Source organism: Meles meles, chromosome 9 (assembly GCF_922984935.1).
Source record: "Meles meles chromosome 9, mMelMel3.1 paternal haplotype, whole genome shotgun sequence".
NCBI lineage: Eukaryota > Metazoa > Chordata > Mammalia > Carnivora > Mustelidae > Meles > Meles meles.
Genome location: NC_060074.1, coordinates 40,146,722 through 40,161,671, shown reverse-complemented (window position 1 = coordinate 40,161,671; position 14,950 = coordinate 40,146,722). Strand labels below are relative to the sequence as shown.

At 43.2% G+C, this 14,950-nt stretch overlaps 1 protein-coding gene across 1 annotated transcript in view; it reads left to right on the top strand.

Moving 5' to 3' along the window:
- Positions 1 to 13,164, top strand: part of PDE6D (phosphodiesterase 6D) — a 49,826-nt gene extending 36,662 nt beyond the window's left edge. Inside the window, exons 2-5 of the mRNA XM_046019802.1 lie at positions 8,878 to 8,966; positions 9,765 to 9,890; positions 10,598 to 10,703; positions 12,578 to 13,164. Of these exons, the coding sequence (XP_045875758.1) occupies positions 8,878 to 8,966; positions 9,765 to 9,890; positions 10,598 to 10,703; positions 12,578 to 12,659 (403 nt within the window). The 3' untranslated portion in view covers positions 12,660 to 13,164. The remainder of the gene's footprint in view (positions 1 to 8,877; positions 8,967 to 9,764; positions 9,891 to 10,597; positions 10,704 to 12,577) is intronic.
- Positions 13,165 to 14,950: the final 1,786 nt, after the last annotated feature.

Sequence of the window (14,950 nt, the reverse complement as noted above, 5' to 3'; positions counted from 1 at the left end):
GGTTTTATGTAGAGGAAATCCACAGAATCATCAGAATAATGCCCAGATATAAGGTGACCCTGAATATAAGGCAATCTCTTAACATTCCAATGAAAAAAAATATTTTTAAAAAGGGATCTGGGTGTGGGGTGCCTGGGTGGCTCAGTCGGTTGGGCGTCTACCTTTGGCTTGGGTCATGATGCCAGGGATCGAGCCCTGTATCAAGCTCCCTGCTCACCAGGATCCTGTTTCTCCCTCTCCCTCCTGTTCCCCCTGCTTGTACTCACTCACTCTCTCTCTCTGTCAAATAAATAAAAATATTTTTTTAAAAAGGAGAGGGAGTATGGGTGGAATAGACATGTATATTTTACCAGCATAGTTAAGACCATAAATTTTTTTTTAAAGATTTTGTTTATTTCACACAGAGGGAGATCACAAGTAGACAGAGAGGCAGGCAGAGAGAAAGGAGGAAGCAGGCTCCCTGCTGAGCAGAGAGCCTGTTGTAGGGCTCTATCCCAGGACCCTGGGATCATGACCTGAGCCAAAGACAGAGGCTTAACCAACTGAGCCACCCAGGCGCCCCTAAGACCATAAATTTATAAAATAATATAAAATTTAGAAATATCGCTTTCCACTTGTCTATTACTTTCTATGAAACAATATTGCCCAGATTTTTTACATGCCGCTTTGATGTCCATATCTGGCACATAGTAGTTTGTCAATAAGCACTTACTGAATGATAATTTGAGATCAGGTATATGGAGAGACCTGGATCAGTCTGAGAGGACCCTTTGAAGGTCTTTGACCAGGAAAGTAACAGCAAAAGTGAAGTGGTATTTAGCCTCTCCTCAGGGGCAATGGAGATGGCACAAACTGTCTGCTTAGGGGAGGCCAGGACATAGCCAGGGTTGGCATGGGTACACCAAAGGAGCCCAAACTTCGGAGTCAGGCAGATCTGGACTTGGAGATCACATTGAAGACTGTGTGGTCCCAAGAGCCTCCCTGAGGAGGTATCCCTAAAGCCAGGATCCGGGGGTGTGAAGAGTAAGGGCGAGAACACTCAGGCAGCATCACAGGCAGAAGAGACACTAGTGTGCTGAAGAGAGAGAAAGGAAGCCATTAAGGGTGGAACATAGTGACTGGGCACCTTGTAAACTATGCAAAGGACTTGAGTTTTGTTTTTAAGTGCAAAGGAAAACCGGGGATTAACATCTAATTCACAGTTGTTGTTTTTTTAAGATTTTTATTTATTTATTTGACAGACAGAGATCACAAGTAGGCAGAGAGGCAGGCAGAGAGAGAGAAGGGAAGCAGGCTCCCGGCCGGCCGAGCAGAGAGCCCGATGCAGGCTCAGTCCCAGGACCCTGGGATCATGATCTGAGCCGAAGGCAGAGACTTTAACCCACTGAGCCACCTAATTCACAGTTTTTATAAAATTACCTTCTTCTGTGAAGAGAATGGATTGAAAGAGGGAGCAAGAATGGAAGTGAGGAGGGGCACTTTAGGTAGCCCAGTTGGTTAAGCATCTGACTCTTGATTTCAGCAAGGAAAGCCATCAGGAGCCTAGACAGGAAATGATAATGGATTCATAACAACACCACTCTGCTTCTAAGATTCTAAGCACCTTACGTGAGCCAACTCATTTAAGTGTGCTCTCTCGTTAGCACCCTCTTTCATTCTCAAAAGTACTAGTTTGCATGATAAATTACAGGAAATTATGAATCAGCCAATTAACATTTTCAGGGGGACAGTCTTCCTACCCATCAATTTCAAACCATTCTGTGAAAGCCGCTAACCATGACAACTCTAATATAAGATTCAAGCAGGAAAAACTGGAATCTCATCTCCGAACTTCTTGAGCCCCTTCCTTTTTATTCCCTTCTGTTTGGGCCTGGTTCTCAGTTACATGTGGGCATTTTTATTTGTCTCTTTCTCTGTATCTTTTTTTTCTTTTACTCAGTCCCTTATATGTGTCTCTTTCTCCCTGTTTGTGTGTTCCATGTTTCTTTCCTCTTCCCTCTCTTTACCTTCCCCATTCCTCCTCTCTACTTCAGTTTCTTCCTCTCCCCTAATCTCTTCCTGGTCTCTTCTCAATTAGCCGGTGAGGTCCTGCCATGTACAGTGGATCTGTTCTGTTTAATATATAAAAATGAAGGTACAGTTGTACTCGTGCCAAAATGCTTCTAGATGATTGTCACTAAATATTTTAAATTCTTTTATCCCAGTGCCTGTATTCACATCTTAAGGAAATTCACCTCATATACCATTCATCTGACTGCTTTCTTTTTTTTCTCCGCAAGCCTTTACTTCCCACTCCACCACCACCTTCCTGCCAGACTTCTCTACCTTAGGTCTGTCCTCAGCCCCCACAATGGACCAAAAATCATACCAGGTCACAGCTATTTAAAACATAAGAAGACTTATGTAACCTTCTGTGTGGCGCCAGGTGACTCTCATTCTTCCATGCGTATCTTAGTTTACTTCCTTTTTTACCATTCCTAAGGCTTGACATTCTACAGACTATTGATTTTTTTTTTTTCTGGAACTTATTGTTTCCAGGCTGAAGCTTATTTTTAACATGATCTTACTTTAACATACGAGAGTGTGCTGCTTTTGTCTGCCTGGTTCCAAATAAGAAGGTACCAGGAACAGCTCTCCCAGCAGAGGTTTTCCATAGTAAAGGAGTGTTCCTTTGTGTTCACCCTGAATATAAATCACCTGGGAGCTTTTAAATGAGAAAAGACCTGGCTGACCCAGAAGGTGGTATTTATAAATAGTCCTCTAACCCCACCCCACCCCCTTAAAGCTTGTACCTAATCCTCTCCTCTCTCAAGATTGGAAGTGACTTGACCTTTGAGTCTTAAACCTCAGGCTCTTTTTCTCTGAAAAATCTAGTTAACGAAAAGCTGCTAAAACAAAAAAATGTTTTCAACAAGATGATGATGAAACCATTAAAGCTTACCTTTCACTTCCACCATTTTTTTAAATAAGTTTTATTTACTTGACACAGAGAGAGAGAGAGCACAAGCCGGTGGAGTAGCAGGGAGAGGGAGAGGGAGAAGCAGACTCCCCACTGAGCAAGGAGCCTGATGTGGGTCTCGATTCCAGGACTCTGGGATCAGGACCTGAGCTGAAGGCAGTTGCTTAACCAACTAAGCCACCCAGGCATCCTCATTTCCAACATTTTTAGTGAAATACACTTCCTCTTTTGAGGACCATCTTTTCTTGTGGTTATTTTAAGATACCTACCTCAGGGGCACCTGAGTGGCTCCGTCGGTTAAGCACCTGCCTTCGGCTCAGGTCATGATCCCAGGGTCCTGCGGTCAAGCCCCACATCAGGCTCCCTGCTCAAGAGGAAGACTGCTTCTCCCTCTCTTCCTCCCCCTTCTTATGCATGTGCTCGCACTCTTACTCTATCAAGTAAAAAATAAAACCTTAACCAAAAAATACCTGCCTTAATAACTTTTATTTCTTTTTGCTATTGAGCTGTCATGGATTTGTATTTTTATGATTTATAAAGCTCTCTCCAAATGGCAGCATCTTTGCCGTGAATTAAGAGTGTTCCTTTTCACCCCTACCTTAGAGAACTTGGAGGGGCTCTCAGTAGCCTCCATCCCAACATCATTGAATGGAGCTCTGTTTGTATTTCTCTAATTTTGTGGTATTTATTGAGGGTGAAATCTTACAGGTTTTGTTAGGATTATACAATGAAGTCCATGATACAGACTGATAGGTTTCTGGATTAAGGTACATGCAAGAAATGCCTAATAGTTGAACTGGCCAAAATATTTTTTTAAAGTATATTTCCAAAAAAAAAATAAATTTCCTAAAGAGATAATTAAGTCCTTAAACTGATAATTTATAAAGACAGGAGGCGCTTATGTTAGGAAGATAAGCCATGTATTTTTAGCACCTTCTCTCCCTTGCTGTAAAATGGAGGAATCTTCAATTCACCATCCACTAATCATCAGAGAGCACACTCTCATTTAAGACTAATTTCTTTCTATCCTCTAATAGATTGAAGAGTAAATTCTGGTGCCAGGCTTTTCTTTGCTGACCCAGGCCAGCAGCAGTAAAGCTTTTTTTGGAAACTGCTAGCTCTGATCTAGCTGTTGCTTTACAAAGGGAGCCCCATTTCCCAAGCTTTTCTCGCAGTAGTTTTGCTGGAATGCCTCACTTGTATGTGAGCCTGAAATTTTTATTTTTTAAGATTTATTTATTTATTTGACAGACAGAGATTACAAGTAGGCAGAGAGGCAGGCAGAGAGAGAGGAGAAAGCAGGCTCCCTGCCGAGCACAGAACCGGATGTGGGGCTCGATCCCAGAACCCTGGGATCATGACCTGAGCTGAAGGCAGAGGCATTAACCCACTGAGCCACCCAGGCGCCCTGAGCCTGAAATTTTTAAAAGTCATTTTCGTTTTGTTATTTAAGAAAATCTGGTGTCCTGTGTGGCTGTATTGGTACCTAAGAGAGTATCCATAGAGAAAGAATGAAAAGCATGTACAGAACGGGTTAAATGAGTGCTGTGTCTTCTGAAAACCTTGGGCTTAAGTGTCTAGGGCAATTCTGTTAGATCTTAGTTCAGAGTGGACTTGCTGGAGCAGTAGTAGCTACTGTCTCATTTCTCCAGCTGGGGAAGCTTTGTCTTCATATACGGAGACCCCAGAATAGCTAAGCATATTTATAGTCATTGGAATTTTAATACGTGATCTGGGGTTGCGTGGCTGGCTCTGTTGGTAGAACATGCAACTCTTGATTTTGAGCTTGTGAGTTCAAGACCCACACTGGGCGTAGAGCTTACTTTAAAACAAACAAAACATGCGCATGTGCGCACACACGCACACACACACACACACACACACACACACACACACACACATTTAAAAAGGTGATCTAGGGACACCTGGGTGGCTCAGTCGGTTAAAAAAGGTGATCTAAGCAAGTATGTATACTTTTGACTTGCTTTTGAATTAGGTTTTTAAAAAGTAGAATTTCAAAACTGAAGCAGAGAAGAAGAAAACTGCAAAGGTATATAAGAGCAGTTGTATCTGGGGATATAATGAGCATATGAGGAGACTGTTAGGATTACACAAAAGGAGAGGAGAGAAGCACAACCAACCCAACTTCTAAGCAATGGTAGGTTCATAGGGGAGTGGGGTGGGTGTGCAGTGCACCAGCAGGTTGAGAGCACAAGAAGCCAGGGTAACCCTTGGTTATCTTTTGTGACTTCAGTAACAGCAAAACCTAGAAAGAATGTCTCCAGAGGGTTAACTGTACTGTTTCATGCATAGTGATGCTAATCAGCCATGTTGCTTTCTTTTGGTTCAACACTGCAAGCTACTCAGTCAGAAAGCCTGAAGCCTGAAAACCTCCCTGGGGTTTCAGAACTGACAGGGCAGTGGTCACAAAGCAGGGAAGTTTGGGTTAGCAGAGCTTCTGCCCCATCCTGCAGAACTGCTGACTTTTCCTCAACTCCTGGTACCCAGGCTTCCAAGCCTAGGTCACGTGCTTACCCCCAGCTGCACCAGGCTCCAGAGGGAAGGATTTGGCTCTTCTAGTTACAGTAATGCCTTGTAGTCGCTGCCTCCCACAGGGGCAACATGGTGCTGTTGGGAAGAGGGTTTGGTTGCTAGACAGCAAAAACGAAAAAAAAAAACAAAAAACCTGTAAACTTTATCAACTGTTTATCTGAAGGTCCATCTCTTTGTAAATATTAGCTATCTTTCTCAGACTTAGCCTCTATGTATGGAAATACTAATGTTTTTAAAATTATTTGTCCATTGTTTAAAAAAAACTCAGGACTGTCTTTTTAAATTTAGTGTTTATATTTATCAATGTTGTGTGTGTACATTGTTCAGAGTTATAATTCTACCTGGTTTTGAATGATGAGCTGCGTTCTATATCCTTCCATTCCTATTTTCTACTCCCTGGAGAAAACCATTTTCAGTTTCTAGCTGATTTATTTACTACTTATCTTCATATTTCTGAATTGCACACTGTGGCTATGCCTTAATGTCTCTATTTTAGGCATTGTTTATCGACTTCTCGCTGTGGAAAATGAGTTTTGTTCTTTCCCAACACTTTCTGCCTGACCACACATACATGCTCTTCTCCTTCCCCCATCCTCCCAGGATAATGATATTGGATCCATAGTCTGTGGTTTTATTATTATGACTATGTCAGTCGTATTTGCAGTGATGCCATGTAGTATAGTGTAACTGCTTTTTTCTTCCAATACCACCTTTGATTTTTCCCTGATGTTAATTATTGTCTTGGTTTTTTATTCATTTACTTAGGCTTTCTGTGCTTCTCACTAATGAACCCCCAAATATCCCCTAACTGTATAAATCTTTTCCATTTAAACCCATCAGATATTCTCTGAATTTCATCTTCTTAAGATCTCTTTCTAAGCCTTCTGACCTGCTCTTGTCTGGACCTCGGCCTGTCACCCTTCAGTCCTCTAAAGAGGACTTTTTCATCTGTATCTTGTTTAAGTCCCTTGCTCATGGATTCAAAGATTTTATTTATTTATTTATTTATTTATTTGACCGATAGAGATCACAAGTAGGCAGAGAGGCAGGCAGAGAGAGAGAGAGAGAGGAGGAAGCAGGCTCCCTGCTGAACAGAGAGCCAGATGCGGGACTCAATCCTAGGACCCTGGGATCATGACCTGAGCCTAAGGCAGAGGCTTTAACCCACTGAGCCACCCAGGCGCCCCACTTGCTCATGGATTCAATATCGTCTTTTTCCTTAGTCTTCCCTGTCATTTTGAAATAGCATATTATCATTAGTTTCTTGAGAAGGTAAATCTTTTTTTAGTTTTAGGAATTTCCCTGAGATTCATAAAGGCACAGCTTCATTTTTTTCTATCCTCCAGAGTCCCTGTTGAAAAGTGTGATTCATTCTGATTTTTTTTTTCCCATTCTGATTCTGACCTTTGTGTGACTTGTTTTTCCTCTGGAAGCTTTGCTTTAACCTTGACGTTTTGCAAGTTCACAATGATGTGACTTGGTCACTTGCTAGATCTTCAGTCTAGGACATTTTCTCGAATTAATTCATTGATCACTTCCTCTCCATGGTTTTTCGGTTCTTTCTTGAACGCCTGTTAGATTTTGGATCTCTTAGATTGATACCTGGTTCTTTTATCTTTACTCTCCTGTTTTCCAGCCTTGTCCCTTTTTATTTTTCTTTCTGAAAGAGTTCCTCAGGTTTGTCTTCCATCCCCTGCATTGAGTTGTTTGGTTCTGCTATCAAAATGTGTATTTTTCTAGCATTCTTTTTTGTTCTCTGAATGTTCTTTTCTTCATTGCTATTAGTGATTCATTTATTGTATGATGAACAATACAGAAACTAGAAAATATAACTACTTAAGTTAGAAGGCATTTTATGATTAAATGAGATTATCAATTGACTAGCCTCAAAATTTGTAAACTTGAGCCAGAGAAGATCACCTAAAATATACAAAATTTAATTGTATATGATTTTTAGTGTATAAGGGTTATGTTATCTCTGGCTGTTTTGTTTGTTTGTTCTTAGATTTATTTATTTATTTGACAGAGAGAGAGACAGCAAGAGAGGGAACACAGCAGGGGAGTGGGAGAGGGGGAAGCAGGCTCCCTGTGGGGCTTAATCCCAGGACTCTGGAATCAGGGCCCAAGCCAAAGACAGATGCTTAACAACTGAGCCACCCAGGTAACCCAATTTTGTTAGTTCTTAATACTTCTTTTTAAAAGTTTGTATCTTCTGGGATGCCTGGGTGACTCAGTTGGTTAAGCATCTACCTCCCACTCAGGTCATGATCTCAGCTTCCTGGGATCAGGCTGCTCCCCCTGCTTGTGCTCTCTCACCTCATTCTCAAATAAATAAACAAAATCTTTAAAAAAAAATTTTGGGGGGGGCACCTGGGTGGCTCAGTGGGTTAAGCCACTGCCTTTGGCTCAGGTCATGATCTCAGGGTCCTGGTATCGAGTCCCGCATCGGGCTCTCTGCTTGGCAGGAAGCCTGCTTCTCTCTCTCTCTCTCTCTCTCTCTCTTTCTCTCTGCCTGCCTCTCTGCCTACTTGGGATCTCTCTATGTCAAATAAATAAATAAAATCTTTAAAAAAAAAAAACAAACAGAATATTAAAAAAAAATTTTTGTATCTTCCTCAGTAGTCTCTTTTTTCCTCTTAAGTTGCTTTTTTCTCTTTGTTTTGGTTTGTCTTTCATTTCGGTTTCTGGTGATCCTTGGCTAGTTTCTTATATCTAAGAACAGGCAGTTAAATGGGTACTTGAGATCTGTGGACTTGTGAACAAAATTTATGGGCTGTGGCGGTGGTCTGCATGAGTCACTTTTTGGGATACCTCTCTTATCTGTTTCTTTAAGTCTTTTATCTTGGTTGGTCTGATTCTGTTGGAAATTTTTTAATTTTGTACTATTCATTTTCTCTCTCCTTGCAGTTTCTAGATGTGTAGTCTTTGGTTCTCATGTTGAGATAAAAATATCTCCACTGGGGGGGCGCCTAGGTGGTTCAGTCATTAAGCATCTGCCCTCTGTCCCATTGTGATCAATCCCAGCCTGCTGGGATCTGGCCCCACATTGGACTCCCCGCCCAGCAGGGGAGCCCTTCTCCTTCTCCCTCTGCCTGCCACTTCCCCTGCTGGTGCTCTCTCTCTCTGTCAAATAAAGAAATAAAGTCTTAAAAAAAAAATCTCTGTTGGGTCTGTGCTACGATCTTCCTTTAGATGTCCTCTGGACCCTCCTACACCTCCTCATTTGCTTTCATGGCACTTGGCAGATAGACCGACTTGCTAAAAGGTAAACAGGAGTTGGTAGCAAATCTGAGAGCTAGAACACACCTTGAGTGCAAAGTTAGAGTCGCTTTCAGTGCATTGTTTTCCTTAATACATTTGATCAGAAATTGGATGAACCTCCGGGATGCTGAGACAGGGAAGATACTGTGGCAAGGAACAGAAGACCTGTCAGTCCCTGGAGTGGAGCATGAAGGTACTCCCCAACCCTTGCCCTGCACAGGGCTCTGACGTTTCAGGAGCAGGGCCTAAGCATCAGGGAGCTAAATTAATGCAGATCCTGATGGGCAAACCCCTGCAGGGACAGCATGTGTTACTGAGATTCCCAGTTCCTTTCCTACCTTTTTTCCCTCTCACTTCCTGAAACTCATTTTGTGCTGAAATTTTAACATTAAAACATGCCTAAAGATATAAACTAAGCTCTCAACTTTTTTTTAAAAGAAAAATTCCATTTTTATCTCCCTGAAATAAAAGAAAGACTAAGGAGTTAAAACCAACAGAACAGAGTAAAGAAGGTGTCCATTCAGCCCTTTTCCTAATGAGAACAGCTAGGGAAGGCCCTTGAATGCACTATATCTGGTGTTTCTTAAAGATCTTTCAGGGGGGCGCCTGGGTGGCTCAGTCGGTTAAGCAAATGCCTTCTGCTCAGGTTGTGATCTTGGGGTGGTGGGATCATGCTCTGCATCCCTGCATCAGGCTCTCTGCTCAGCAGGGTATCTGTTTCACCCTCTCCTTCTGTGCTCTCCCTCTCTTTCTCTCTGTCTCTCAAATAAATAAATGAAATCTTTAAAAAATAATAATAAAGATATTTCAGTCAGATGCACTTGACCAATTGGGGACCTCTGCCTTTAAATGTGTTACCAAGGCTTTTCTCTGAAATTTAACATAGATAATGTGTTCTCTAAATCAGCTCTAAGAAGCTCCCAGAAGCTTAAGGAATCATAGTACATGATTTTCATTGAGAATGGCTTCAATATTTCTTTTTATTTACCAGCCCGTGTTCCCAAGAAAATCCTCAAGTGCAAGGCAGTGTCTCGAGAGTTGAACTTCTCTTCAGCAGAGCAAATGGAAAAATTCCGCCTGGAACAAAAAGTTTACTTCAAAGGGCAATGCCTAGAAGGTATTCTGTGGCCTAGTGCCTGGAAGCCCAACTTAGGATGACAGAGTAAAAAGGCAGGACCCAGTGAACTTAAAACACTGCTTTGGTAACGTTGATTTGGCAACTCAGTTTGTGATGGGATTCCTACACCTTGCGAGACTGGGGGCCCCAGCAAAAACAAAGCTGGCAATGACAAGGGGCTTTGAGCCCAACAAAAGGGTTTCTGACACTGGTGGGCCTGGGTTGGTGCCTGCTTTATCACTGGCGAATTATAATGTGGTCATGAGGAAGCTGCCAACAAGGGCCTGGTACAGAGCTCTCAGTCTCCCGCAGATCTGGCCGCCAAGGCCACTCTGCACCGAGTTTCCACCATGAACTGTAAGAGTGCACGTCCGTGTCTTACAGCTGGAATTGCAAGTGAAAGGCCTAGTCTGTTCTTCTGTTTATCATATACACATAGCCTATTGCTAAGAAAGCTTGCTTATACTGTATCTGCCCACTGGTCCTCACCCTTTAGACCCTAGAGCAGAGGGAGTAAGCCCTGGTGTGGTCGGGGGACAGCCTGAGGGGTTGTCATGCCTCTTTCACATGCCTCTGGCCCCGGAGGTTTCTGACAGCTTCATTTATGGTTCTTGGGGTAAGAAGAGGCTCACTCTAAAGGGGGGGCAGGTGTAGAGCCCCGAGACTCTCTGGGGTGCCCACTCACCAGCTTTTTGTTCTTCCTTCAGAATGGTTCTTCGAGTTTGGCTTTGTGATCCCAAACTCCACAAACACCTGGCAGTCCCTGATAGAGGCCGCGCCCGAATCCCAGATGATGCCCGCCAGCGTGCTAACGTGAGTGAGCAGACCGCAGGCTCTGGGGAGTGGGTTCCAAGCAGGGGGGCTGACAGTGCTGCTCAGAGGGCAGCCCCGGGTGAAAATAAGGGGAGAGAGTATTCAGGGGTATTTGAGTTTACAGGTTACTGACTCTGTCATAAGAAAAAGACAGTGTCATCAAATGGAAAAAAATTTAAAAAACTTTAGACCTTTAGACTAAATTCCTGATTAACCCTGACTTGCTGTGCAGTCTTGGACAATGTTAACTTCTCTGGCCTTATTTTTCTCCTCTCTACACACAGAATTAATAATTCTATCTCACAAAGGTGTAGAGAGGATGAAAGAAGATGATATGTGAGGAAACTGGCCTGTACTCTATATTAAATCTAGGCTAATTTGCTCACTTACCTGACAACCAAACTTCTGATACTCTGTACTTTTCTTGAATGGCCTTTAATGGAATCTGGCAAAGTTCTAAGTTTGTTTTAGAGGATAATGTTTGGTTATAGTTTTTCAGAGACTAGCTTACCATTTTCATAGTTATGCTTCCTGCTCAAAGAATAATTTGTTTGTCCTTTATCCAAAAACACTGTCAGTAAGGGCCCAACTTACATTTTCTCTTCGGAAAAGGTATTAGACTTTCAGAGGTCTTAGTAATAGTGTCTAGTAATGAGTTATTCCCACAGATATTTGTGTAATATTAGATTGTCCCTTTAAACAGATCCTTGGTGAAAGCCACACTGAATGTAAATAGAGGTTGTTTGCTTTATAAGATGTTTGCTTTAATAGATTTTTAATTACAATCGTAGATATTTTTATATTCTAATGCCAATTAAATCTTGAGTTTCTTATTTACCTATTTTATAATTAATTGCCAACAAAAATATATCTGCTGACTATTAATTACCTGGGAAAGTACAGGGTAGTATATAGAAGGGGTTTTTTTTGTTTGTTTGTTTTTTTAACCTTCATTGACTCCTTCTTGCCCAGGTCCAATAAGTCTGTGATGACTTATTTAGGTTCTTTAACTCGTATTTTCCTTTCTGGAACCCAAAAACAGTACCTCTATTGTCCTTAACTTGGTTCGAGAGTGGTTTGGTTTGGAAACACTAGGATACCCACCAAGAAAAATGAAATTCCCCCCGTAAATTACAGGTGTGTCATTTGGGGTTCTTTGGCTGCAAGCCATAGAAATGACTCCAGCTGATAGTACAGACCTGAAGGGGGATGGGGGGTAGTGGGTGGCTGGTGGTACTGAGACCTGGGTAGCTTCAAAGATGCAGGTGGCAGGAATCCATCGAAAATCTCCCTCAGGAGCAGCCATAGGAAGGATCCTGCTCCAGCGGGGAGCAGGGGAAGAGTCTGATTAGCCCACATTATGTCCTGTGCCTAGCCCTCTGCCAGGTGAAGGAGAGGCTACTGGATTGACCCATGGACTGGAGATGTGGTGGGTCCCCAGAAGAAGAGCAGAGTGTTGTTACCCAAAGTGATGGAAATAGATGCAGGAAAGACCAACCCATAACTGCCTACCAGAGACCTGCAGGTTTCCATGTATATCAAAAAGTCACTCATATTTAAAAAAAAAAAAAAAAAGTCATATGTATAAGCACCCCTGTTTGCAGAGCACTCTGCTAAGGGGTTTACATATATCAAGGATTAAAACATCCTCTTTCTTCTGTTTTCTGAACTTGAGGAGAAAAAAATCTAATCACAAAGTTAAATGTCACATTAGACTTCTAACCCCATTTGGACGTAGATTTCAGTGTCCCCAAGCCAAAGTTCTAGGTAGGTGCGTGTCCCCAGGCCCAGCAGACCCAAACTGAAGCCACTTTGTGGAAATGAAATCTGTTGCCTAACACACTCATTCTTTTGCCCTCTCTTCTTACTTATAGTGGGAATGTTATCATAGAGACAAAGTTTTTTGACGACGATCTTCTTGTAAGCACATCCAGAGTGAGACTTTTCTACGTTTGAGAGAAGAATGTGTGTGCATTTCAAGAATTTGGGTTTTGGGGGGGAAAGGAGGAAACTGTTGACTTTTTTCCTCCACGCATTTGATTTTTGACATTTCCACCCCTAATTCCCTGTACGGCAACCCACCTGCGGCCACCAGGGGACCAGTTCTGTGTAGGTAACCAGATGGCTGTTTCCTCCCAAGCCGCCATCTTCCACTGACCAGACTCAACTCCCAACCCCAGACCAGGGCAGAGGGTGAGCCTTGACTCCTTCCCAGGGTGGCACAGGGACAGATGCTTATCACAAGAGCCGATGCTGTTCCCGCCCCCTCTGCTTCCTCCTTGGGCCCTGCAGGCAATGCATCTTCCTTTGGCCCCTGGTTTTGGAAAAATTCATATTCCTGACCTATGTTTAGTTTTTTTCCTACCATTTCTATTTCATACATTCTCATACATTTAACTTGTAAAATAGACTGTGATATTATTATTACGTAATGAATTAAAACACATGAATTAAAATATTCCTACAGTCTTTAGCATGGCACTGCTTTCATCTCTGCTTTTTCTGGAACATGAACCCAGCCCCATGATGTGAAGAAAAGACATGTATCAGACCGTAGGACCACAACTGTATTTTACTCCAGAAATTGACTAATAGATTTTGCATTCCTGATGCTTCAATTGCTGCTTTCGGAGAACATACAATGTACCCAAACAAGACCCATGACCTTAACTTTTGTCTTTGAGACATGATATGCAGTGGTTCTTTTCCACAACATAGATGTTCCCTTTGTATGGTGTTGCTTTTAACTTTTCTCATACCTCTATGATGTACCTTTGCTCAAGAGGTTTCGGGAAAGGGTAGAAGTCCAGGCTGACAGAGCAGAAACTCTTCTATTATGTGAGAGGACAGAAGTTCCAGAATGGAGAAAAGATCTCCCTGAGGTCATGTGGAGAATGGTGGGAACACATCTGGGATGGGGTGGGGTGCTGGGAGGCCTTAAAACCCAGGCAGAGGAAGCCAGCGTGGGAGAGAGTGATGGTAGCTGGGTGCCTGCAAGTCTGATGTGACAGAGAAGTGTTCTTTTTTAGAAGCTTACCTCTGAGCTACCAGCAGCCTTCACTGTTCTTTATACAATACCAGCAATTAAAGGGTTTCCAGTTCGCACAGTAGTAAGGCTGAGACCAGAGGGAAGGAGAATATAGCCAGAGATGGGCCCTCTGGCATAGCCCCTGCTCACATATTCCTCCTCGTTTTCTTACCAAAGGGTCTGTTTGCCTCTGTGGGTGGGGAGGAGGACATTTTTAGTGGACTGTCACCAGCTTTCAGTGATAATTCCATTCCTCACATGAGGGCTTTCGTCTTCAAAAGCTAATTTTTAAATACCAAGATTGGATGAGAAAACAAAGTTAAAATGAATCCAGATTTCCTTTTGCTTTCTGGAAATGCCATCTCTTCCCTCAGAGTGAACTCGTCTCCTTTCCTGAACTACATCTGCTCCCTAGAATTCCAGCGGGGAAGGCACTTAGAGAACTGGACACCTCCCAGCAGAGATGAGTTGTCCCAAGGAAGCTTCTCCCCTTGCTCAGATCCTCCTTCACTGCCCCTCTCCACTCACTCACCCAGCCAGAACTGTCAGGGACACACTTCTTTGTCAGCTGCTCAGAGAAAAAAAAAGAACTACAGCCTAGTCATTCTTAGACATTCACCATCTCTCCAGGCAACAGTGTGTGTGTTCAGGCAGCGCTGATCATTTTATCATGAAACAAGGCCCAAAAAGTATGCTCCGGGGACAGTGCGATTGACGGGTTCTGAGCTGTGCAGGAGGGACTGGAGCTGGCCGGGAGGATGGCTGCAGCTATGGTGGGAGGAGGAAAAGGGAAGGGGTGCGGGCAGGCATGAGCACAATCGAAAGGAGAGAACACAAAAGCTGTGGGGACTCGGGCCCTTGTAAGTCAGAGTCAGCTCCGGTAGAATGGGTGCAGGTCTAAGCGCCTGCAGAGCTGGGGGTTTTGCGGATACATCAAAGGCCACAGAATGTCACAGAGGAGAGGCATGCAGCCCAGGCCCGGCATGTGTACGGGTACCTCCCCCACCCTCCAGAGATTGGGGTTCAGTAGGTGCAGGGCCCAGAAATCTACCTGCTGCAGCAGCCCAGGTGATTCTGACGCAAGCGGTCTGTGGACCAGACTTTGAGAAATGCTGGTAGAGGCAGTAAGTGTCAGAGACGGATAGATGTACACGGACGTCTGTAAGGTAAGCTAAAGTCACATGCAGGCTTGTGGACTTCTGTCAGGGGGGTGTGGTGA